Source organism: Pezoporus wallicus, unplaced genomic scaffold (genome assembly GCF_028554395.1).
Source record: "Pezoporus wallicus isolate ANWC-B61680 ecotype Strahan unplaced genomic scaffold, APGP_CSIRO_Pwel_v1 contig_5863, whole genome shotgun sequence".
Lineage (NCBI taxonomy): Eukaryota > Metazoa > Chordata > Aves > Psittaciformes > Psittacidae > Pezoporus > Pezoporus wallicus.
Genome location: NW_026635152.1, coordinates 418,681 through 444,063, shown reverse-complemented (window position 1 = coordinate 444,063; position 25,383 = coordinate 418,681). Strand labels below are relative to the sequence as shown.

At 58.0% G+C, this 25,383-nt stretch overlaps 1 protein-coding gene across 2 annotated transcripts; it reads left to right on the top strand.

Annotated features, from left to right (window-relative positions):
- Positions 1 to 428: 428 nt before the first annotated feature.
- On the top strand, positions 429 to 20,687 carry FANCE (FA complementation group E). 2 transcript variants are annotated; one of them, XM_057404364.1, is made up of 24 exons: positions 429 to 602; positions 720 to 950; positions 1,372 to 1,996; positions 2,079 to 2,123; positions 2,342 to 2,401; positions 2,483 to 2,626; positions 2,705 to 2,828; positions 3,392 to 3,467; positions 3,572 to 3,638; positions 3,731 to 3,856; positions 14,180 to 14,331; positions 15,347 to 15,393; positions 15,758 to 15,834; positions 15,989 to 16,052; positions 16,342 to 16,417; positions 16,637 to 16,664; positions 17,255 to 17,395; positions 17,514 to 17,645; positions 18,130 to 18,277; positions 19,048 to 19,100; positions 19,691 to 19,741; positions 19,861 to 19,943; positions 20,024 to 20,137; positions 20,485 to 20,687. In XM_057404364.1, exons 1-24 carry the CDS (start codon positions 559 to 561, stop codon positions 20,642 to 20,644), a joined length of 2,868 nt encoding a protein of 955 aa, XP_057260347.1. In that variant the 5' UTR covers positions 429 to 558; the 3' UTR covers positions 20,645 to 20,687. The 2 variants fall into 2 exon arrangements, with proteins under 2 accessions (XP_057260347.1, XP_057260354.1); XM_057404371.1 differs by having other exon boundaries at positions 466 to 607; positions 724 to 950.
- Positions 20,688 to 25,383: the final 4,696 nt, after the last annotated feature.

The window sequence follows — 25,383 nt, the reverse complement described above, 5'->3', positions numbered from 1 at the left end:
GTGGTGGAGACCGGCTGGGGGGGGCCGGGGCTGGGTTTCAGGCTGGCGGGGGTTTGGTGCACAAGGGGCCGGGGGGGAGCTGCGGGCGCTGTTTTAAACTGCTTTTAGCCAACGTGGACGTGATGAAATAAAGCGGGCTCTAAACGACCACCGCCGCGGCTGTGCTCGGCGGGGATGCCAGGGTTTGCCTTTAGGGTTCATTTGCATAATGAATCCAACGTGCATGGGCGACTGATTTGCATATGTGGCGCGCTTCTCTAGGGGGGCGGGCCCGGAAGTGGAGCGGGCGCGGGTTCCGGGTCACCGGCACCGGGCGGTGCGCGGGGGTACCCCGGGACCCCTCCCGTGTCCCCCCGCGGTGTGTGTGTCCCAGCGGGGGGCGGGCACCGGGATAACCCGGCCCCAGTGCCGCGGTGTGCGGGTCCCCGGGGGCGGTGGGGCTGCTCCGGGCGGGGGCACCGCCAGCAGCGCCCAGCGGTTCCCCTCTTGTCCCGTTGAGCGGGTGGTGGGGAGCTGCGAGGGGAGCGGGTTTAGGGAGCTCGGCGGGGTTCCTCGGTGATGCGCCTCCACCCGCGGGTGGTGAGGATAACCACGGCCCCCCCTGCAGGTAAGGGCAGCCCCCAGACTGGAGCTGGGGAGGGAGGTTCGCTGCAGAGCGTGTCCTGGATGGACCCGTCCTCCCCGGTGCGCCCCATGTGAGGCCTCTCCCCGATTCCCTTGCAGGCGATGGAGCCCCACGGGCTGCCCTGGCTGCAGAGCTTGGACAAGCACAGCCGCCTCCTGCTCCATGCGCTGGCCTCCGGCTCCCGTGGGACGCTGGCTGCGCTCCGGATGCTGCAGCGGGTCCAGCCCGGAGAGGGACCAGGGCCCGTGTTTCCCTGGCAGACCTTTACTACAGCCCTGTGTGCCGAGGAGCCTGCGCTGGACGGGCCGGAGGGGGCCCTGGCTGTGTGAGTTGGATATGTTCCCACAGCTGGGTGTTTTGCAGGAGGTTTGGGGTGTCAGGTGCCCGGTTCAGCACCGCACATCCTCTTTCCCATGGTCTGTAGTGATGTCAGGGTTGTGCCAGGGACCTGCTGCTCTTTGCCTGCAAAAGTTGGTGAAGTTATATATATAAGAGATGATTCAACCTGGGTTCGGAGTTCAAGGATCATTTGGACGATGCTCTTAGCCATATGGTTTAGCTTTAGGTAGTCCTGTGAGGAGCAGGGAGTTGGACGCTATGATCCTTATGGGTCCTTTCCAACTTGAGGCGTTCTGTGTTTTCTGCCTCCTCTTGCTTCCTGGGCCCATTAGACTCTGCTCTGTGGGAAACAAGGATTTAGGGATTTGCTCTGGTGCGTCATCCTTCCCTTTTCTCCCCTTATCCAGGAAGCCCCGGCTGCTGCTGCTCCCTGTTGTGTGCCAGAGAAACCTCTTCTCCCTGCTGCTCGTGGTGCAAGCCCTGGTGCCGGGGAGCTGCCTCGATCAGCTGCTCCAGGCATTGGAGCGGGATTCCCATGTGGATCCCTGGGTGCGGGCACTGGGGGATTTGCTCCGGCAGGAAGCAAGGGCAGCAGCATGCTGCCCATCTCCTGGTCTCTTGTCTTCCATGTGCCAGCAGCAGCTTAGATGCCTGGGCCAGAGAATTGGCCAGAACGATCCAGAGGGGCGAAGGAAACTGAAGTGGTGCTTCAGCAAACAGCCCAGCGGCACTGGGGATGGGGCTGACTCTGTGCTTCACGATGGGAAGCACAAGGAAGTGTCCGAGGAGAGCCTGGAGTTGGATGAGGAGAGAGAAGGGAAGAGGATGCTGCTGGAGGAGGTGGTGTTTGACCCCCCGGGAATGCAGGAGGTTGCGGATGTGGCAGGGATGGAAGAGGAGATGCCAGAGGAGTCTTCGGGAGATGGATCTGCACAAAGCCCAGGTGGGGCTGCTCTGGAAGGCTCCCAGCAGGAAGCTCCAAGGAAGATCTCCCAGGCAGAGGTGGCAGTGGAGGTCCAGTCCTTTCTCCAGGTACCGGGCAGGGTTGGCTTCCCCCTTCCAGCCACTGAGCCTTTACACTCTGATTCTTATTCCTTCATCTCATTTTCTTCAGCTGCATGGACCAAGACTGAAGATGCTGCTGCAGAAGGAGTCCAGTGTAAGTGTTGCTTCTGTCTGTCTCCTGGAGCTGGTGGTCTCAAGGGGCTGAAGACAGGGGCTCTGGAAGGGATGGGAGAGGATGTGGGTTTACAGCGATGGCTGGAGGCTGCTGCCCACAGGGGTTTGCTGTCACAGTGCAGGGGGTGGCAGTGAGGAGAAAAGGCCTGGAGCTGTGTTCTGTGGTTGGTTTATTGTTAACTCAAGGTTTCCCTCCAGCACCCAGATCTCAGCATCCCGCCTGAGCTGCACGTCCTGAACAGCTGCTCTCCTGCCCAGGTAAGTCTCAGCATCCCCACTGCAACTGCTGGTGCTGCTGTCTCTAGTGTCCCCAATGTGCCTGCCCCTCTGCCATCCCAGCTCGAGGGGCTGTGCTCCTTCCTGCAGCTCTCCACGTGCCCGGAGCACCTCCTGGTGCGTTTCTGCAGCTGGTTGTTGGTTCTCAGCCCTGAGCTCAGCTACACCAGCGCGGCCACCCTGGCACAGCAGCTCTTCCTCAGGCGAGTACGTGCGAGAGCAGCAGAGACTTCCTGGCCCCCGCTTCCCTCACCACCATCCCCATCTGCCCTTCCTTGTCCCTAGGTCTTGTCCCTCACCCAGCCGCCCTCCCGACACCTTATGGCTGCCCTCACTTCGTTTTGCTCCAAGTATTCCCAGCCCTTCTGTCATGTCCTGGTGGCTGCGGTCCTGCAGGAGCCTGGGGAAGGTGTGATGGGCTCGCAGGAGGCTTCGTCTGGTAGCAAATGGAGAGGGGTCATGGGGTGCATCCATCAGCAAGGGGAGCCCCAGATTCTCTTCTCCTAGGAGACGATTTATTGTGCAAAATACATTAGAAACCATGGAGGAATGGTGCTGGGTTTATCTGGGCAGGTGAACACTTGGGAGTTAGAATGGGAGATGGGTTTACAGATGCCAGGCTGGCTCCCAGCATCAGTTCTCCCAAAGGGAAGCTGCCATCCCTTTCCATGGACTAGGGGGTTCCTGCCAGCTCCTAATGCTGGGGCCAAAACTGCCCCAGGCAGGCTCTGCTGGCATGAGAAGAGGGTGCTGCAGGAATCGCTGCCACAGCAGCATCCCCTTCTCCTAGGGATTGTTATGAATTAAACCCTTGCTGCAGATGGGCACAGGCTTATCCTGAGCAGCAGAAGGGAGCAGTACATGCTTTCTGGGCATACCCCTGTGTGAAGGGGTGCCAGGGACGGTTGGGCACATCCCCATGGGTTTGGCAGCCTCGTCAGGCTCTCTGCCCGTTGTGCGTTACCCTTGCAGGTGCTGAGCAGACCAAGCTGGTGTGCGAGCTGGTGGAGGAGTGCCTGGAGCCAGACTCTGTGCGGCTGGTGCTGAGGTGGGAGCTGACAGGAGCAGCAGCTCCATGCCGTGGGTCCGGCGGCTCCAACCACCCGGCAGCTCCACGGGAGCATCACATCTGCTCTTCCCCGTCCTTTGCAGCCAAGTCTTGGAGGTGCCTTTGTCGGAGAAGCTCCTGCCCATAGTTCAGGCCGTGCTGGGGCGGCAGGTGAGGACCCCCTTACCCCAACACGTTTCCTTGCCGGTTCCAGCAGCCCCAGAGCAAGGCCCTGCTCACCTCCCTGCTTGGGGCTCTTCCAGGAGGTGCTGCCCCCGGAGCTCTTTGATGGCCTGGTGCTGGCGCTGTGCCGGCAGGCCCCAGCCCTCGGCACGTCGCTGGGTTACGCCGGGCTGGTGATGGCTGTGCTCACCACGTACCAGAGCCAGGTGAGTGGGGCCGGGCCCGGGCTCGGGCCCCGGGGGTCTCTGGCGGGGCAGCTCCTGGCTCCTCTCCCCCCAGGTCAGCCCGTCCCACCGGAGCAGCCTGGCCGCCGCGCTGGGCCACAGCAATGCGGCTCTGAGGAGGTCACTGCAGGCGGTGCTGGAGGGGCCCAGGTGAGGGGGATGCTGTGCTCCAGGGGATGGGCAGCAGACAGGTACCCGCTACAGCCGTGCTGAGCGTGGTGCCAGAGGGGTTCCCTTCCTTGATGTTCTCTTTCTCCTTCATCCAGGTGAGCACCAAAGAGAACCACAAAGCGATGGCTTCCTTGGGCAGAGCCTGCTGTTAGGCGGTGGTGGCTGCAGCCCAGCGCCTCCTCGGGCTCACCAGCAGCGGGATGGAGACCCTTGGGTGTGGGCTGGGACCGGAGCACCCCTGCCTTTGCCTGGGGCTTTGCAGTAGTGCCTTGCTCTTGGCCAGCCTAGATTGAGGTGGGCTGTCACTGGGCAGCGCCGTCCCAGCCTCACACATGCCGTTAGGCTTGAAGATGAAGGTTTCTTGGTTAAACAATGAATACGTTTTCAGCTGTCTCTCTCTTTGCTCTGTGTCCGAGTGGCCTCCTGTGGGTGCCACGCCACACCCAAGATGGCGGCCCCGTCTTCCCCTCCCGCCACACCCAAGATGGCGGCCCCGTCGTCCCGTCCCGCCACACCCAAGATGGCGGCCCCGTCGTCCCGTCCCGCCACACCCAAGATGGCGGCCCCCGCCTTCCCGTCCCACCACACTCAAGATGGCGGCTCCCGCCTTCCCTCCCCGCCACACTCAAGGTGGCGGCGCCTTCCACGCCCCTCCCAAGATGGCGGTAGAGGAGGAGCTATGGAGGGGCTGGCCTGTTGGATGCCTCAGGGCCCGGGCTGCGGGGCCCGCTGGGATCCCTGGTTTGCCCCACGTCCGCAGAGAGCCCACGGGTGTGAGGGGTGGCTGGGGTGAGCATCGCCGGGGGAGGGGGAACTTGCATCCAGGTGACTCTCTTGCAGATGATTTGTGCCACTGATGCCGGGAAATAAAGGGTTACCATTGTGCCTGCTTGTTTAAGCAGTTGCTGTGCTTGGTGAAGCAGAACGTAGGGGTCAAAGTTGCTAGAACGGTGAAGCAGAATTGTAGGAGTTACAGCTGCTAGGGAGAATTGTAGTAGATAAGATTCATAAAACTTAACATTGAAGACATTCTTGTTCAAACAGTATCCATAGAAAGCAAAGGAACAAAAGATAGCCAGAGTAACATCTGCAAACTTGACAAGTTTCTGCTTTAAGATACATAAAACCAGCTTGTACCAAACCTGAGGTTTGGACAGGAGCCGAAACCCCGTTGAGTCTGCCTGAAAGCAAGAGGTTACTCGCGGTGATGAAGAGGAGCTACAGGCCTTCATCCTCACGACCCCCTAAGGACCACTACGAGGCACTGCGCAGGCGCACCAATGGGACGAATGCCAGAAAACTAATTATAATACTAGATGGGAATAGGTTTTGCATATGTATTAGGCGTGAAGCAATCTCATGTTTAGGTAGTCATTATAGGTAATATAAATGAACTGAGTGGCAAAGGAAAGGTGTGCATGCTTTTGGAGGAGCGATCCCCCATGCGCCTCAGCGCTGAATAAAGCATACCTACTTTACAACTGTAACGAGTTGTGGAGTCAATCCACCTATCACCAGAAAGGTGGCTTTTTTAACCGGGGGGCAGACCCCCATTACTTCTGCATTATGGCTGAACTAGTGCTGGCCCGTGCGTGCTTGAGGAGCACCCCCAGTGAAGGTGCCTGCAGCGATGCCGCCCCTGAGGCCGCTGCCCACGTTGGAAGCGTTGCCCGTTTTCCCTGCGTGCTCTCAGACAGACAGGTTTTCCGGGGAGCAGGTCCCCCATTGCCTGAGCTGGGAGCGTGGCAGTGCAGAGCCAGGAGCCAGCAGGAGCCCTCCTCTGCTTGCAGCCCCTTTGTTGACCGGTGCCTGCAGCCCTGCAGGGCTGGGCTGGGCTGGGCTGAGCTGAGCATCCCAGTGTGTCATCGGTCTGGTTCGCAGGTGCCACTTCTTGTTTTAATCAACTTGGATCTGCTTCTTGGTTCAAAACAGAGCAAGGCAGCCGCAGGGCTTCCTTTGTGTGCCTGCAGCCTTGTTTCGTTTCTCCTCAGCGTCAGTGCTCAAAGCATGGGGCTGCTCCTTCCTGGCACCAGGTCTGCACGATGGTTGGGCTTGATGATCTTAAAGGTCTTGTTCCAACCTAAATGACTCTACGAGTCTATAAAGCTGGCAAAGCTCCCCCTCTCCTTGCCCACAGTAGCATCCCGGTAGCCAAAGTGAAGTCACCTTGCCCAAACACTTTCTATTGGAAGTGTTTTTCCAACGTTGTGGTGGCTCAGAACACCTAGCAAGCGACATAGCATGGTGGAGTTTGCAGGTCCTTAGTTCTTAATGCCCTTAACACATGGCTGAATTAAGACAGAAACTGATCTGAGACTGTTTGAATATTGTCATTCTGGACCAGGTTTAATTTACCATTGTGATTTTTGTCATGGCTTGAAGGCGCCAAGGCACAAGGGGTATGTTTTGTGCACGTTGGCTAAGCCGATCTCTGGGTGGTGCAGCAGTGATCTGCGAGGTCTGCTGGGATTTACAAATCTCAGGATGCAGGAGAGTGGGATTAAGATGAAGACCTGGTAAACTTGAATTTTCTGCTTTAAATCTGCCTTTTTTCTGCTTTACAGGGACCTCTGTATGTCACCTTCCTGGTTTTCAATGCGGCAATGATGACACTGCCCATTCCAAGGTGCTTGGTGATGTGCTAATAAAAAGTGCTTTATAGTGTGACTGTTTCCAGATTTTTATCCTGTGTCCTTGAAAGCACCCACTGGAAACCTCATCTGGGCACGTTTTGGTTGGAGGACTGGAAAGATAACAATGGGAAGGAGTGGATGGACTCCGAGGGAGGTAGTGCTGGAGTTTTAATGGAGGTTTTGAAGCATTGCATACTTCAGGAAGGAGCTGTTTAAAAATTCATAAACATTTCCATCTACAAAGGGAGAAGAGGGATTAAAGCATGTAGGTGAGACACGTTACTGCTTCAAGTTTGCTCATTAACGTTTTGATCCAGCCAGAGGAACGAAACTCTGCAGCATTAAGTGATGCTCTTAATGCTGAGAGCACAGATTTCTGACTATAGTAAGAATCTCTTAAGCTATTTTAGGTGACACTGGACTGATGAGGCTTCAAAGTCTACATTAGCTGGAGGGAAGAAACCTTCCAGGGAGCCAAATTGTTGATGTGTTTGCATACCAGTGAGTTAATAGCTGAGCATATTGAAGCTATTGTAGGGCTGCCCAAACTATGACATAAATAGAAGTTGTGCCCTGATCACCAAGGTCTAAGCCTGCTCTTCTGGCTTTATTAGGTAGCAGCCTGCGGTCTTTATAGATTCCCTGCAAAGCTTCTCCCAGTGACCTCGGTGTCATTGCCCCCAGGGCTGTGGCTGTCGGTCACATGAGGATGACTGAGGACAAACTCATCTCCAAAACTCACCTGGTCATCAGCTTCCTGGTGTCCTTGCCCCAGACCTGGAAGGACGGGCCGTGTATACCTAGAGCACGGGGGAAGCACCAATGCCTCTATGGACTGGGCAGCAGTGAAGGCTTTGAAGTCTCCTGGCTGCAGTGTGCATCTCTCCTTGATTTCATAGCTCCTTACTGGTTTCTCTAGGCAGCAGGCTCACTCTCACAGGCTGTTCTTGGCTGCTATGTGCAGTATGCATCTTTGCACTCCTAAACTCATCTGGATGTGCTGGGAGCTGCCTTTTGGGCCAGCCTATGTGGTTTTTGCATGGAGTAGTAGTGAGGGATCAGCTTTGCAAACTGCAAGGGGAGTCCTGTTCTGGGAAGCATAACATTGTCTTGTAGAAAGAGCCGCCTTAGCCCTGTTTTTGCTCCTGGCTGCAGTTTATCATGTACTGTGGATATCTCTGGGCTGTGCAAGATAACAGCCATGGCAGGAGAACTGGAAGCAAACCCTGAAGATGCTAGAAATGCTGGTGGAAGACTCCTTGTTTAGCTGGTGGTTGGTAATACCCGCATGGAAAACTTCACTTTTTGACTCCTCTTGACCCTCTTAGGAACTTTAAAATCCAGCCTGAACAGTTCAAAGAGGTGGATGCGGCATAAGACATCAGTCAGGTTTTATAGCTCAGCAGAACCTTATCCAAGAGCGGAGGGAGAGCCAGGGCTGGGTTTGTCCTTGTCCTGATTTATTAGCAGCGTTGGTGAAGGGAGAGATCTGAAGCTTTGTCTTCCACATTTACAAGTGTATGTAGAAGGCAGTGTATGATTTTCAGCCTGTTTACTCGGGGTATTTGACAGTGGTTCCTTATCAGCTTCCTTCTCCATTTGTAAAGATTTACCTCCTTCGTGGTATGGAGGGGAATTCCCCTTTTGGCCTAACAGTGTTGGTTTGTTTTAAAGGATATTAATATTATGCAATTGCATGGGTTTTCTCTCTACTCTGCTGCTTTCCCATTCTCCCATGGTGAGTTTTGAACCAGTTTCATGATAAAATGATATCTCCACTCCCTAAGTGGCATCTTGGTGTCATGGTGGGACAGTGGAGTACCTCCTTTGGGTGGGCAGGGGCGTGTGAATGCTGCACTCACAGATGTTATTCAGAGCCACATAGGAGCCAGACCACCTTAGTCCATGCAACACCTTGGTGGGAAGTGCTGAAACTAATTTTCATTTTCCATTTCCATTCCTTTTCCTCAAAATGGTCCATGTCCATCCCCTGAGGGGCTGCCTCTTTCCCCTACAGGCATGTCCAGGGAGTTGCTATGTCCCCTCTTGCCAGGGAGCTGATAGTCATAGAATCATAGAATCATAGAATAGTTAGGGTTGGAAAGGACCTTAAGATCATCCAGTTCCAACCCCCCTGCCATGGGCAGGGACACCTCACACTAAACCATCTCACCCAAGGCCTCGTCCAACCTGGCCTTGAACACTGCCAGGGATGGAGCATTCACAACCTTCCTGGGCAACCCATTCCAGTGCCTCACCACCCTAACAGGAAAGAATTTCCTCCTTATATCCAATCTAAACTTCCCCTGTTTCAGTCTGAACCCATCACCCCTTGTCCTATCACTGCAGTCCCTAATGAAGAGTCCCCCTCCAGCATCCTTGTAGCCCCCTTCAGACACTGGAAGCTGCTCTGAGGTCTCCACGCAGCTTCTCTTCTCCAGGCTGAACAGCCCCAGTGTTCTCAGCCTGTCTTCATACGGGAGGTGCTCCAGCCCCTGAGCATCCTTGTGGCCCTTCTCTGGACTTGTTCCAACAGCTCCATGTCCTTTTTATGTTGAGGACACCAGAACTGCACACAATGCTCCAGTTGAGGTCTCACAAGAGCAAAGGGGCAGGATCACCTCCTTAGTCCCCCTGCTTCTCCCTGGAGGAGCTTCAATGACAGCCTGTGAGTCACATGCATGTAATCCCTAATATGCTGCTGCAGTTTTGGATTGAGGTCTGGTGGCTGTGACACCCAGATGTGAGGCTGAGCCACTCGGGGGAAGGCTTAGCAGGCTTTTAATTCAACCTGAAATTTAAAACTGAATCAGAAGAAGCGAACCCTCTCTTTCTTGTCTGTCTTTTGCCAACAACCTTTTAATCATGGTAAGAGAATCGTGTTCTCCCTTGTGTAGTCTGGTGGCTGCCAGGTCTCTGTCAGCTGGGGAGACAGGGTCACACAAAGATGAATTAGCTGGAGGGTTGGGCTGTTGCTTATGCTCGGGCCTCCTGCACAGACCTAATAAATCACGTTTGCCGCATCAGCAGTAGCAGCCAGTGTCAGTCTGAGCAGCTTTGCTCTGAGAAGTGAATAATCCAGATGCCCATGGGCTCTGGGATCTGAGCTGCAAGTTCAGCCCAGCCTCAGGAGGAGCCCTGGGAAGATGCCGATGCAATAGGTTGCTGCATTGCTCCTGGGAGCTCGCTGGAAGGAGACACGAGGGGCAACGCCAGAGCCCACAGCCCCTCACTGCTGCTCGTCTCCTGGGGCTGGAGATCTCCCAGCAGGGTCTTGTTCATCGCTGCAGAACAGGTCTGTGCACGGGGAGCTGGGCTGCTTCTGCTTATTGCTCTACAACACCTGGATTGCAGTCATGATTTAGATGCTCATACGTTAAAAATAAGGGCATAGAAATCCCCGGGTGCTTTATTAAATGCTTTTAGAAGCTTCTTGAATGGGGTTGTTCGCAAAGAGGAGCGTTGCCTCTTACTGAAGCACATGTGTGTGGGGAGGGAATAGAGAAGTTTTTGAGCAGAAACACTCTTTTCTGTTGTGGGGAGCCAATGTGATGGTGTCTGAAGGTCTGTGTCCCCCACAGAGCAACTGGGTGCAGCCATGGACATGCCAGGACACAGAGCAGAGGCTGCAGAGCCTGACTCGCTGCCTGCCTGGTGCCAGGCTGCTGCTCTCAGGGCGGAAGCAGGGTCTCTGGGGGTACAGGGCCAGCAGGAACTGCTGTTGTATTAAGAATATAGAAGGTTGTCAGAAAATAAACCAATAAACTCCTTTGTGTTCCAGCCAGTCCTCAGAGATCAGAGGGGCCGAGTGCAGCTTCATTTCTGATTATCACCTATTTAACACTATGCATCCAGTTGTGTTAAATCAGAACTTTCACGATTATGGATTCGTGGATAGTGAAGTTTATTGAAGCAACAGAAATACAGATTTGGAATTGCTGTTGATAAATTCTGTTACTGCGGTAGCTCTCAGATCCACAGCTAGCCAGTGACTGATTGAGCTCATGTGGAAAAAACCACCTGGTGATTCATTAAGCTTAGTTCCACCTGGCTATCACCTGATGGAGCTGCAAATCTTACTATGGGGAGGAGAGAGGAGCAAGCCCATCAACTTGTCTGCAAGGTGGGGTCCTATTCAAATGCCACATTTATACTTCTGGGAGAAGTGGAGGTGAGGCTGTAGTCAAATTACCTGTTGCTGCTGTCATAGATGGGGGGAGCAGCCACTCTCTCCCTTTGGTGTATTTATTATACGTAAGTGAGGGAGAAGTTGAGTTTTGGTCAGCTACCACAGTGTGTTAATCCCTTCACCACGTATCTCAGGGCCTCATTCCTACACGAGGCTGCGCTGGTGGCAAGGCACTGGTGTGCAAAGGTGGCTGTCCACTGTCCCCCTGGTTTTGTATACTCTGCTCAGCATCATGCTTTGAAGGTGCTTTTACTTCCATGCCCTGTTATGGGAGCCTTGGCTGTAGTCTCTCTTGAGGAGGAAGCACATGCTTGGCTAGAAAAAGCACTCAGCATTAAAATAAATAGTTTAGATCCATGTGCCAAAGCAGATCCTGGAGGAGGGGAATGGCATCAGGGCGATGGGGCTCCATCTGCTGAGTCTCAGCCCAAAGCAAGGGTCTTCTCATCTGCTTGGGTCTCCCCTTTCTGAAATGAAACAGTGCCTGGAGGTGAGGCAGCCCAGGACTGGCAGTGCTGATGCAAACCTGACTTTATGCCTGGAGACTTCAGCAGTGTTTTGAGATAGCAGCCAGCTGGGAAACTCACTGGGAAACTGGGAGAGCACTCAGCTGCCTCTGGATGGCCATGCATGGATGTACTCTCCTGCAGAACAGATCCAGCTCTGTCATCCCAAGCCCTGAGCATTCTCTTGCAGCTTGGGCCAGGCACCCTGCTCGCTTCAGGGAATGTGTCTCTGCAAATCCTTCTCTAAAAAGAAGCTTAAGTGGTCAGCCCTTGCACCTGAAACTGGTGGAGATGGACAGAAAAGGAGATGGACAGAAAACTGAACGGGGTGGAGAAGAGAGGAAATCCCAGGGGAAGTAATTTTAGGGAAAGGCAGGGGATGTGTAAGACTGAAAGCAGAGAGTGACAGTTGAAGTCTGCCTTTCAGCATGTCCTGTGTCCTGGCAGTGTGAACTTACGATGTGTTGTCATTAATTGTGCTAATCGTGCATACCACAGCTTGTGTTGCTGGGTATGTGTGTTACAGGGAAGACAGCACGGGAATGTGGGGCTATCCTTCCCCTAAGACGACTCGTGATTTCTCAGCAGCTCTGCTTTTGGGTCAGGTCAAAGCAGGAGGTGTTTGCCCCAAGGGGGAAAACCCATCCCTGGGAGCTACAAGGACGTTGGAAGCCCTGACCTGGTGGGGACCACTGTTGATGGCCATTTCTAAAGCCTTATCCCACTGTGGCACAGATCCTGCTTCGGAGCTGCAAATGGGTTCTCTGAGCCCTCCCATGCCCTGGGGCCGCATCCTGTGCTCCGGCTCTTGCTGATGGATATGATGCTGGGCTGGCCCTGCCCCTGGACTGGGAGATGCCGTTTGCTGGCTGACCTCTCAGGGCTTAAGAGATTTGCAGACCCCAAGGACCTGCCTTGTTCCTCTTGATGTGTTAGGGTCCCATAGGCTAACAGCAGCTGCCTGCCTGCAGCCTGGTCCCCTGTAGTGCTGAGCATCGAGTCTGACTCCATATAAGCTCATTAGGGGAAGGAAGCAGCTTTAGAGGATTTGTACAAAGGGTTGGGCAGAAGGGGCAGTGGGGATGATGGCTGGGGGGGAAGTAGGGCTGCTGAGAGGGACAAGAGGGATTTGGGTCCTGGGAGAGTGGCTTCCCTGTATCAGCACGTATGATGCTACAGGGGCTCCTCATCTGTTATCCTGGTTTAACGTGGCGCTGTGTCCCCCATGAAGCCATGAGGGGGTCCCAACTCTTCGGAGGTCCAGAGCCCTGAGCCTCCTGCCAGGGAGGTGCTGAGACTCAGGTCCACTCTGCTCTGCAGGCACGGAGGGAGCAGCCATGGTCTCTCCCAGCTCTGCCACCTCCAAAGAGGGGGTGCAGGACCCGGCCCCGCACCAGAAGCAGAGGTTCTGTGGCCACCTGCAAACCACCCAGCCCGCCCCAGCCCCGTGCGGGAGCTCCCAGGCGCTCTCATGCATGTCCTTTAAAGGCCTTCTCACATCCAGCTCTTCCCTGGCAGCTCCTTCTGCCGCAGATGCGGTCGCTCTCGCCGCCGGGGAGCTCGCACCGCGCGGGGCCCCGGCACCCCCAACCCCCGTCTGCCGGGGACTGAGTGCTGGCTCCGAGCTGGGGGGCCCCAGCACCTGCCTGCAGCTGCATGAGACACGTTCAGGCAGGTAACGGCCCGGGGAGAGCTGGGTGAAGCGGCTGAGCCGAGGAGAAGCGCTTCCCGGGGGGTTATTCGTGCCGTGCTGCATGCCGCTCTATTTCCATCATAAAGAGTGAGTGGCTGGGAGCCTGTCTGAGCTGTAGTCCGCAGCAGGGTCTCCTGTGGCAGTTACGGAGCAAGGGCTTTGCATCAGGGACCAGCCCTGAGGAAAACTCCATTGTGATGGGTTTGGCTGATCCCTGATGGCCCGGGGGCTCCTGAGCCACTGGGTAGATGTACCAGGGACAATTTCCAGTGTATAGGCATGAAACGGGCTTGTTTTGTCACATACCAAGTGCTGCTTGCTTTACATCTTCATCAGGGCTGAGGTCTGGGAGATCGGTGATTCAGGATGGGGGCAAGATGGGTGATGGCCCTGCTTGGTGATGGAGTGACCTATACTGAGCTTGGCCAAGGCTCTGTGCAGGCGGGTGGGACTTCAAGCAGTCCCTGCTCTCTGTCCCCTTCAATCTCTGCTGCATTTCCTGTCCTAGCCCTAAAAACCCCTCTTTCTACCACATACCTGCGTGTCTGTGGGCACAGCTCCTGAGGAGACACATCCTGCAGGAGAATCCCTTCACCCTGCGCTGGGAACAGCACTCTGTGCACTTTCTCCTGTCTTTCTCCGATTTTTAAACATTGCAAAACAGCCTAAACGAGATGTCTAAGCTCCCTTGGTCTCGGGAATTCTTCTATTTGTCTGTCTGGGAGCCAGCCTGGCAGGGGGATGCTTGGGGTACAGCAGGTCTCTCCCATTCTCCACCATGTAGGTAGGTGCAAACTTATCTCCCCGCCATGGAGATGAGCCACATCAGGAGCCCCAGTTGTCCCATGGGAAGGGAACGGGGGTAATCCAGCTTCAACACTGCCCTGGAATGGGGCTTGCATTCATTCCTCACTCCATCGCTCTGTGCCCGCCCGAATCCCAGCAGCATCCTCCCAAATTGCAGCGGGCCTCCCCACCTCTTTTCCCACAGATGCCTCCACACTAAAGCAGAGGAGCCTGGAGCTCCTGCTGGGTGAGAAAATGCTTTAAAAATATACCATTTAAGAGGCGTTCTCCCATCTGCGCGCAGTTAATATGTGTCTCTCGTGATAGGTGTGCTGGTCCCGGAGCCTCCGCGCTTCGCAGATGAAGCCGCTCGCAGGGACCTCGCTGGGAGAGGAGGAAGAGGAGGCACAGGGGCTCACCCAGGGGCGCCGACGGCGGCAGAGGCAGAGGATAAAGGGGCCCAGCCCCTCACCTCAGAGGTATGTGCATGACAAGCTCATCCCATGGATTCCTGGGGTGCTGGCAAGGATGGGATGGGGACGGCAGTGCCAGGCAAGGGGGCATTCCGGCTGGAGCGTCATTTCAGCACAAGGGCCCCTTCTGCAGCCACCACTCCTAGGGAATGACCCCCAGGCTTGCAGTAGCCCGACTGTAGCTCTTTGTGGAGCTAGTAGCAAAGTTTTGGGGTTCAAATCCTTTCCCATTTGGGTGCTGGGCTCCAACACAAGGCACCGAGCACCATTTTGGCACAGTGGCCGCTTCTTCTGCAGCCACCATTCCTGGAGAATGACCCCCAGGTTTGCAAGGAGAAGGGGGAAAAGCCCAACTCTGTCCCCTTCTGGAGCCAGGAGCAAAGTTTTGGGGTTCAAACCCCTTCCCAGTTAGCTGCTGGGCTCCAACATGAGGCTGCAGCCCCTGTATCTCCATGCGTTGGTGATCTGCCATCCCCATTGTGCTCCATCATCCCAATGAGCAGGGATGCTGCAGAGCTGCCAGACTTCCTTGCACCCAGAACAGAGTTTTGGGGTGGCGAGACCATCCTGGTGCACTTTTTGGGGGGCAAAATCATGTGCAGTCCCTGTGATGGTCATGTGAGATGGCGCCTGGGCTCTGCCAGCAGCCGGGTCTGCTGTGCCTGGGCAGAGGCCGGTGCACAGCGAGGGGTGCTCAGCAGCCAGGGCAAAGGGAAATAAAGCACTGATGTGCTGAGGAGCAGCAGGGCCGTGGGCTGGTGACTCACTGCTGGCTGGAAACGGCTCCGGCCGGCTCCTCCGTGCCGGCTCTGCTGCGGCTGCTGCGCCCGTGCCAGGGACAGCGGGGACAGAGGCAGAGCGGGCTGCAGGGGATGCTCAGAGAGGACCCAGGTCTGGAGCAGCAGCCCATGGAGTAACAACTCATCGCGGGGTGCTGTGGTGCTGGAGGAGGGCAGAGCGGGTGGGATACTGCCTCTGCTGCCAGAGTTTCTTTGGGGATTACCCGGGTTTCTCTCCATAGGGAGCAGCAGGCAGAGCTGGCCAGGCTCCCTGTGTCTCCAGATGAAGGTAAGGACATCCCAGCATGGGGATGGGGGGAATAGGGTCGGTTTTGCACTCTCCCTCCTGGAGCAGCATCATATGGGTCCAGCAGGAGGGTGTCCCCTGGCCTGGCAGCAGCTGTCTGCAACCCCACACCCATCCAGCCCTGGGACCCCAACCCCATTCCCTGCATCTGCCTCAACAGCGGTGACCTCACCGTCCTCCCACTGCCTTGGCCCAGCTCCCTTCACCCCGCAGGGGTATTTTGGGGGGTACCTGTCCCGAGAGCCTGCAGAAATGCCAGCGGGGATTTTGGGATCTCCCTTCAAGTGGTGTCAGGCTGGGGAGGGGACACTGCTGCCCAGCTCCAAACACCCTGTTTTGTCCCCAGGGAGGATGAGCAGTCCCCAGGGACACCCAGACGGGGTTTTGGCTGGGAGTGAGGAGAGTGTGGAGCACGTTGGTGAGGTGAGAGGGGAGAGGAGGGCAGCAGGTTGGGGGGGCTCTCTCCTCAAACCATCTCAGGCTCATGTGGGCCCCCAGCTTCTCGGTACTGCTCTTGTTAGGATGCTGTCCAGCACCAGGGAGGGGTTTGCTCCAACAGTGCCCTTGTGTCCCCCAGGTGCCAGGTATGGACAGGCAGGAGGTGGCTGTGCACACCAGGGACAGTGCTGGGGCCAAGGAAGGTGGGTGAGTCCCCTTCCCACATCCCTGCCTTAAGGGAAGGCTCGGAGAAGCTGGGGATGAGTGTGGGAACAGCGTGGCCTGATGAGAGTCATCCCTTTGATGGGGACATGGGGAAGGGAGACTGGTCTGGAGGGGCCTGAAGCCCCCCTGATGCTGGGGGGAGGACTGGGATGGTCCCACACCATGGGCACTTGCTATCTGCTGGGACAGGAGGGCAGAGGGAGGATGAAAGGCCAAGGAAAAGCCTTCACATGTGGTCTCTCCCATGGCATTGCTGCCTTCCTGCAGATGCAGAAACCCCAGAGGAGCCACTGCTGAGTTTCCCCAGTGAGCTCGCAGTGCTGGAGAGACTCGGCTTGCATGGGTAAGAGCAGAGAGCACCTCTGGGGACTATGGGGCAGGGGGGTCCCATAGCAGGGCACTGTGTGCTCCAGGGATTGGACTCACCTCCTTTTCCACTGTACAAGAGCCATCCTCCAAACAAGGGGCACTTGGGCTTCTGGAGGTGGCTGGCAGCCCTGCGAGCAGACCAAGGGCATTTTCAGCACGCAGTCCATCCCTGACAGCACTTCTCTTTCCACAGGGTGGCTTTGACAGAGCAGGATGTGGAGGTGAGGGCTGGGGAAGGGGGACACAAGGACTTTGCTGGCTCATGGTCCCAGGGCTGTGCCCTGCTCCTGGCCACCCTCCAGGCACCGCAGTCCCCTGGCAGCCACAAATCCCTTTCCTGGCGATGCTGTTGGCGTTCGGAGGCAGCTGCATTTCCACAGCAAGATGAGCCCATCCTCGGCATTCCCACCGGGTGCTCTGCAGCTTGCCAAAAGCGCCCCTAAGCTGGGGAGGTGGTGGAAGCTGTGCTAATAAAAACCAGTTTGCTGTGAGTGCCAGGGCTGAGTCAGGCTCCGCTGTCATCTGGGACCTGCAGTGAGGGCTGGCATCTGCCTGGCGTGTGCTATTGCCAGGAGGGCTTGGGATTGACATGCATTACCCATGGGGCACGTCTCTTGGGCAGGATGGCATCTCATGGGGACCATCCCCATCACACAGCAGCCTAATGGCTTCTGGGGTAAATGCTAGCTATCCTTCACACTGCCCTGCTTGGTGCCTTGCTAAGGGAGTCTGTCTGCCTTGGGGACAGCAGCGCATGGCAAGGCGGCATCCCCGTCACCCTGTGTCCCACCTCTCTCCCTCCTGCCCTCAGGCAGCCTTTGCCCACCTCGCCCTGGCTTTTCGCTGTGATGTGTTCACCCTGCGGCAGCGGGTGCAGGTGGAGAAACGGGCACGGGATGCGGCAGAGGAAAACATCCAGGAGGAGCTGGGGCAGTGCCGGGCTGCTCTGGAGGTAGGTGGGCAACAGGGCAGGGGGCTGGCATCTGCTGGGGACATCCAGCATCCAGCCCCAGAGGGGTTTGGACAACCCAAAGTCCTGGCTCCAGCAGCTTCGTCCTTTCCCTCCACAGAGGCTGGGTCCATTCTGCACTGACAGCGGCTGCAGGGAGACACTGGAGCAGCTTCAGCACAGCCTGGCCGTGCTGGCGGCTGCTGTGGAGCGGGCAACCAGTGCTGCAGAGAAGCTGGGGGCTGTACATCAGGTCTGTGATGTCTGCACCCTGCAAGGCTGGGAGCTATGAGGGGTGCTGTGGATGGACTTGGGGACCCATCCCTGGGCTTGCTGGGGTTTGTCCCTCCTCGTGGTGCTGATGTTGACTTCATGAACATGGCATGACATGAAGAAGTTCTTCCCTGTGAGGGTGGTGAGGCACTGGCATGGGTTGCCCAAAGAAGTGGTAAATGCTCCATCCCTGGTGGCGTTCAAGGCCAGGTTAGACAGAGCCTTGGGAAGCCTGCTCTAGTGGAAGGTGTCCCTGCTCATGGGAGGGGGTTAGAACTGAATGATCTTAAGGTCCTTTCCAACCCAAACCATTCTATGTTTGCATGTACCGGGTGCAAGGGATCTGCCTGCCATTGGGAGTGTTTGCACCCCCCGGGTGGATGCACAATGCAGGACAGGCAGGGACCTGGGTCTTTAGGGGCCAGGGAATGAGGAGCCTGATCTCCCATGCTGCCTGGCCGCAGGAGGCCCGGATGAGCCGAGCAGCGGAGGTGATGGTCCAGCACGTGGAGAACCTGAAGCGGCACCACCTGCGGGAGCACACGGAGCTGGAGGAGATGAAGCGCCTGATCCAGCAGAACTCCCGCAACCGGCAGCTGGCAGAGAGCCAGGGTGAGGTGGGCTCTGCGGGGTGTGCGTGGAGCGATCCCATGGGATTTGGTCCCAAACCCCTCCAGGGGGTCAGCGTGACCCTGCACCGAGAGGCAGTGGGTTGAGCAGGCTGGGACAGGGGAGGGGTGACAGCTGGGACCCGATGACAAATGTGGGTTCCAATGCTGGTGTAACAGCAGACGCGGCGTGGGAGCAGGTGGCTGGAATGCCATCATACTGCAGGGAATGCAGGGCAGGGGGGCACAGGCCACACAAAGGATGCTCTGTCCCTGGATTCCATGCCCCATGCACACCATTGCCATGTGTGAAAGCAAGGTCCCTTCGGATGGGGCACATGAGTGACTGGGGTGCTGAAGAAGGACTCTTCATCAGGGACTGTAGCAGTAGGACAAGGGGTGATGGGTTCAAACTGGAACAGGGGAAGTTCAGGTTGGATCTAAGGCAGAAACTCTTCCCTGTGAGGGTGCTGAGGCGCTGGCACAGGGTGCCCAGAGAAGCTGTGGCTGCCCCATCCCTGGCAGTGTTCAAGGCCAGGTTGGACACAGGGGCTTGGAGCAAGCTGCTCTATGGAAGGGGTCCCTGCCCGTGGCAGGGGTTGGAGCTGGAGGAGCTTTAAGGTCCCTTCCAACACAAACCAGTCTGGGATTCTATGACTTGTACCAAGCACTGAGCATGTAGCCAGGACAGATTTCAATGTGAGGGAGGTTTGCAACCATCAGCCCTGTCTTCATTTTGGGGGGTGATGTAAGGCTGATTCTCTTTGATCCCAGATGACGCGGAGCCACGGCTGAGGCCTCATCCCCTGATGCGAACTTTCCAGCAGGTAACTGGTCCCAGTTCAGCAGCCCCAGAGCCACCACCTCCCCGCACCCTGCTGCTCTCCCTCGCCTGCGGTCCCCATGCACCCACTGTCCCCAGGCGATGCCATCCCTGCCAGCTGCTTGCTGCGGGCAAGGTCTGCTAGAAGTGCCGGGGATGAAGCAAAATGTAGGGGTGGCCTCGGGGGGCTGCAGGGAGACTGGGTGCCCGAGTTTGGGTGCTGCTTGTCCCAGAGATCTCAGGCAGGTCCCTCTGCGTTGCAGGGTCATAGCGTGAGAGGCGCAGGCTTGGCTGTTCTCTAGCACCAGCTCGAATTCGGCACTGATTCCCCTACAGCTCAAGAGGTAGGGGAGCGCTCGGGGAGGGGGTTAGGCAGCCCCGCTGGCACGGCTTGAAGCAGTAAGGACAGGCACAAACCTCTTGGCTTTGACCTTCCCTCATCCCACCAGCTCTCAGGCTTCCCCCCTTAGCTTCAGGGCCAGTGGGAGGCTGGCACGGTGTCCCTTCTCCTTGGTGTCCCTGTGCTAGGGAGGCAATGGGGAAGGAGGGGATGGGGAGCACGGGCAGCGCTCACCCCCAGCCCCTCCATTGCAGGGGTCTGCCCGCCGCAGAGTCAGCATCGCCGTCATCCCCAAGCAGCTCTTGGTAAGGACACGCGCAGCGGGGACGGACAAGAGCTCTGTGTCCCGCTGTCAGACGTGTCCCCAGGCCCGGCGCTACCGGGGCGCTGGGTCCCCACTGATGTTCCCACCTTTGGTGCCCAGCCAGGTGCCAGCCCTGAGAGCCGAGTGGCGCTGGCCGGTGAGCTGGAGAGGGACGGGGCCCAGCGCTGGCGCGGCACCCAGAGGTAACTGCAGCGGGTGGCACGGCACCGGCTGCCACTGCCCCACGGGGCACGGCACAGCACCGGGTCCTCTCTCTCCCCAGGAGTGAGCTGGAGCCACAGGGCCAGGGCAGTGCCGTGACCGGGGACCCAGAGGCTGAGGCACAAGACAAAGGCTCAAGCGCAGGGAACAAGGAGCCGGAGCAGCTTGGGCTGATGTGAGCAGACCCCTACGTGTGCCCAGCACCCTATGTGTGCCCAGTACCTGCCTGTGGCTGCTGGGCTCTTTGTGGTCCTAGGACTGCACATGGGAAACGGGCTGGGGAATCTGGTGATGTAAAGCTGGGATGTTGCTTGTCTGCCCCAGTTTGACCCTCCTCTGCCTCAGTTTCCCCTGTGTATTGTGGGCTGCCTGTGCCCTCCCAGGCTTGTTGTATTTGGGTTTGCAAAAGGGCCAGGGAGGTCTGGGGTTGAGCTGAACTCCCTCCTCGTCCCCGGCTGGGGCAGAGGAGTGATTCGCTCTCCTCTCCTGGCTGATGAGTGTCCCTGGTCACCTTCTCTCCAGGTCCAAGGGGTCCCCAGAGGTGCTGTGGCGGCCATGGCTCTTCCTCCCACAGCACTACTGGGTTTTCTTCTGGCTGCTTCTCCTGAGCATCGCCTTCCTCCTCCTCATCCGTGCCCTGGAGCTGCAGCAGCTACAGTCTGTGGCATCGCCCAAGGCCTAAGCCTGAGCAGGAAGGGGAGGTCCCTCAGTCTCCATCATTGCTCTTTCTTCACACTGTAAAACACCACATCCCTAGAATAATAAAATTGGAGGGAAAATGGGAGGATTGTAATGCTGGAGCACAGGGAACATCCTGTGGTGGGATCTAAGGTTTGGCTGGCACCTCCTTACAGGCACAAAGGGCTCACAAACCTGCAGAAGCTCTCATCTATGCTATGAGTTTGCCTGTTCTCAGCACACCAAGGGGCGCAGGGATGCTAGAACACCATCCCCCTGTGCTGTGGACAGAGACCAGACTGCCCATGGCCAGTGGGTTTGCATTAGGGTCATGTTTCCTCCCCCCCCGCTGGCTGGACACCCTCCATCGCGACATGTCCTCGGTCCCTGCTCCTGGGGAGCTGTAATTGAGATCTAATGCTCATTTGCTGCTGCCCTGGGGATAAAGGTGGGGCTGGAAGGAGCCAGGTCGCGTTCAGACTCTCTCCTAGCACCACAAATGGCTCACAAACAGGGGGAGCTATTCCCGATCGCTCCAGCGTCTGGGAAAACCGCCTGGTTTGACGCGTCCGCCCCGTTTCCGCGTCCGCCCCGGGCTCTTTCTGCTCCGGAGCATGGATGGGCTCCGCATCCAGCAGCTCTGCGGGGAGCCGGTGGGCTCGAAACACCCCTCCCGAGCTGGGGGGGGAGGAGTATGGGGGTGTTGTGCACCAGGACCCGGGGGAAGAGGCCCGAGGGGCCATGGGAAGGAGGGATGGAGGTGCTGCGCTGGGTGGCCCCACTGGCCGAAGCCACCGGCGGTGCCACGGGTGACTCACGGCGACATAACCCCCGCCCCGTGCCCTTGAGTCACCATCCCCAGCCTCGTGGCAGGTTGTCCCCGTGTGTCACCGGAGCCCAGTGTCCGGCAGCACCCTGAGGACACCGGCACCCAAAACCACCCCAAAGCACCAGGCCAGGAGCGACCTTCAGTGACTGCAGCGGCTCCATCCTCTGCCCTAAGGTACCTTCACCCTACAGGGACCATTCCCACCCGGGTCCCCCCATCACCCCAAAAGTTCCCCCGGGGTCTGTGGTGGTTCTGGCCACTGGTTGGGGTGCGGGGCTGTCACCGAGCGGGTCCCCCTGTACCACAGCTCCCTCCTGGTCTCTATTTTTGGCTGGGGGGAGGGGGGGGGAATTACAGCGCAGAGCCGGGGCAGAAAGTGAAGTGGTTTGGTTTGCTCGCCTGAATCTTTGTATTTCCTTTATGAAAGTCTAGTTTCTCACCCTAAAACTAACAAAAAGACACACACACACACACACACCCCAACAATCAAAAGGCAGAGGTTGTGCTGTGCATCTCCTCATCCAGCTGCTCCAAACCTCCCAGAGCAGCTTGGGGACCACTCGCGGGTGGGTGATGTGGGCTCAGCCTCCAGCTCTGTGGTACCCCAACTGCAGCAGCAAAGCCGGAGCACCCCAGCACCAGCCCCCCGGTACCAGCAGCGCGCTGCAGCAGCCGAGACGCCCGGGTCCCCCCGGGTCCGCCGGCGGGGGGAAACAGGGTGGGAAAGGGGGAGGGAAGAGGAGGAGGAGGAGGGGAGGGGAGGGCCGGGCCAGCCCGCAGCCGCTTGCGGAGCCGGAGCCCGTTTCCTGCTTTCTTTTGCCGCTGCAAGCAGCCCCGAGCGCTGCCCCCGGGCCGTGCCTCAGTTTCCCTTTCCGGCAGGCTCTGGAGGTGAGTGAGGAGTGGCGATGCGCAGAGCATCCCTGCGTGGGGGTGTCAGGGCTCTGCTGTCTCCCCATCCCCGTGTCCCCCAGCTCGGACGCGGGCAGCATCCCACCCACCGGTCCCCTCTGCCCACGGGACTTGACTGGTGATGGGGGGATGCCAGAGCCAAGGGGTGATTTTGGGGTGCTGGTTGGAGGGGAACACAAGGGAAATGCTCAGCCCCGCCGTGCCCGTGTGCTGTGGGATGCTCGGGATGCCGAGCAGGGATGCTCTCTGGCGTGGGGGGGGGGGGGGGGGGGGAAGTGCTTTGTCTTCACTTCCCCATCCCCGAAGTCTCTTCCGGCGGTCCCCCTGCCGCATTCTCGCTGCTTCTCGTCCCCGGGACAAAAGGAAAAGAGAGCAGCCCCCACTCCTCCTCCTCGTCTCCACTCCCAGTACTGCCAGTGCTCCCAGTGCCGTAGTGGGATGGAGTGGGAAGAGTTTTGCTGAGCGCTTCTCCCACATCTCACCCCTCTGCCCAGTGGGATGCTCCAAGGGCCTCGGGAGTGAGTCCTAAGAGGGGGTTTAGGGCTGGTCCCATCCCAGGGCTGAGCCTGGGGGACACAGTCCTGTGCCTGGGGTGGATGAAGACTCCAGTACATGTGGGTAGCCAAATCCATAGTACCAACCCCAAGACCCCATGGGGACAACAGGAGCTGTGGGTGAAGGAGAAGCAGGAGCATGACAAAGATGTGGGATGCAAAGCCTGGCCCTGGGCAGACTTCTTCTTGTGCCAAAACTCAGCTACAAGAGGCAGTTCCCCCCATGGGGCTGGTGGTGGGCAAGTTTATGCACCCCCCAGGTGCTGTCTCTGTCTCTCCTTGGGATGTGGCTGGACTGTGGCTTGTGAATCCCCTGCAAAGGGAACACCAAAATGCCCCAAGAAGTGCTCACTTCTGCTGCTGGCTGCACCTCCAAGGGGGGATTTTGGCGTCTGCTTTCCGGGGGGGGAGCTCCCCCACCGTGACCCTGCTGCCAGGCTCTGCCCTTGCTACTGCTGGTAGCTCGTTTGTCCCCCTCTCCTCCACTCTCCTCCCCACAGCTCCGTGCTGGGGGCCTCTGCCCATGCACCCACATCCCTGGCTCAAACCAGAGGATTCACAGGGATTTTCCCCTCCCTTCAAGAACTGGAGGCCTTAGGGCCCTCCCTGAGATTGCTGGAAGGGCTTCCCGGGGCCCGGCCTGGCTCAGCAGGGGTCCAGGGGTCTCCAGGCTGGATCCCAAACCCAGAGCAGCCCGGTCCATGCTGGGAGCCAGCTCCCAGAGGCTCAGCTGGGGCTGGAAATCCTCCCGGCTTTCATTAGCTCCGCATGGAGCCGTGTCCTTCCCCACCCCATTTCCATGTGCCTGGAAGACACATGAGCTCGCCTGCAGCCCAGCACCCCCAGCGCAGCCCGCCCTGGCCATCTCCCAAGGGGCTACTGCTTCTCTTCATGCAAGGACACAGCAGAGACCCCGACCTACAAAGCAGGGTGGGATGTCCCTGCTCCAGGGACGCTCCACATGCGTCATTCCTGGGTGATATCCCCACCAGAGCCAACATGAGCTGAGTCAGGGCTGGCTCAATTCTACCCCCCCCCCAGCTCCTCCCTCCAGCTTCCAGGAGCGGTTTTAAGGGAAGAAATGCAGAAGGCATCCATGGGGAGAGCAGAGCCGGAGGCAGCCTGGCTCAGCACCATCCCTGGCCTTTGGTGCTTGAAAGCTGCTTGTTTGCATCAAACCTGCAGGAACTGAGTGTCCGGGGGGCGGGCGGTTCTGGGGTTCTGTCCATGCTGACAGTCGCTGGGGGTGAGCCGACTAAAGGGGATGTGTGCCAGCACAGGCATCGTTTCCGTAGGAAACTCGGTGTAACACCGGGAGTGTTGTTCTGCCTCCTCCGAGCTCCCCTGCCCAGCGCCGGGGCTGGAAAGCTTTCCTGGGAAGCGTGCTGCCCCCGGCATCGTGTCCAGTGGGAACTGAGGCCTTGAGGTGGCTGAGGTTTGCAGCACTGCCTCAGTTTCCCAGGCTCAGTCTGTGCCCCTGGTGTGGCCAGAAGGGCTGGAGCCCTCGGGGGAAGAGGAGGAATCTGGGTCCGGGTCTCACCGCCCTGCTGGGAACGCATCGGTCCTGTCCTCTGTCCCCATGCTGCTGGTCTGGGGACCGACCAGAGGGTGCCAGCTCCTGCTCCGTGCCGGCTGGATGCTTTGTCCATGTGTCTGCCCAGGAAGGAAGAGGTTAAAGTGCCCGGATTTCCTGCCTGTGAGGGAAGGTGACCTGCAGAAGTGCTTTGCAAAGCGCTTGCAGGCATAGGGAAGCTGCTGGAGTGAGACCAAACTTGAAACCCGTCTAGAATTTGGCCTTTCCAGCCTAAATTTAAGCCCAGGCTTAAGCCCCTCCATTCCCCCACCCCACCGAGGGCAGCCGGGCTCAGATGCTGCCTCATTCCCTCTCTGGCATCCTTCAGGGTGCCACCTCATTCCTGCCAGTAACACCAGCGGGAGAGGGCAAAGAGCAATGGTTCAAAGGTGGGAGTGTTCCCGCTTCCCAAGGCTTCCACCAGTTCCTCCTTGGCAGCGCCACAGATCTGTGGGGCTGGGGGAGGCTTTCCCAGCCCTGGGGCTTGGCAACAAGGGCCAAGGCAAAGCTGTGTGCTTCGTGCTTGGGGTGGCAAATAGAGGATGGCATGGGACGGTGCTGAGGGGGCAGTGACAGGAGTGGGATAGGGATGCAGGCAGTGCTGGTTGCAGGAGAGAGGCCAGGAGTGCATCTCCCGGGGATGCAGGGGGTTTGGGGTACCCATGGGGAGCGCACTGCACCTCTCCTCCTGCAGGTTCCCTGGCAGCCGTTCATATGCTGGTTTGGGTTTTGGGGTTTCCCCACTGATACTTCCTCTGTGCTCATCTGCTTCTGCCCTGCTCCAGGGGTGGCAGAGGCAGAGATGGGGGGAAAAGTCACCCCGCTCCGGTTGCAAAAAGCCAGGCTGGTGGGATGGGTCCAGTCCTGCTCCCCAGCGC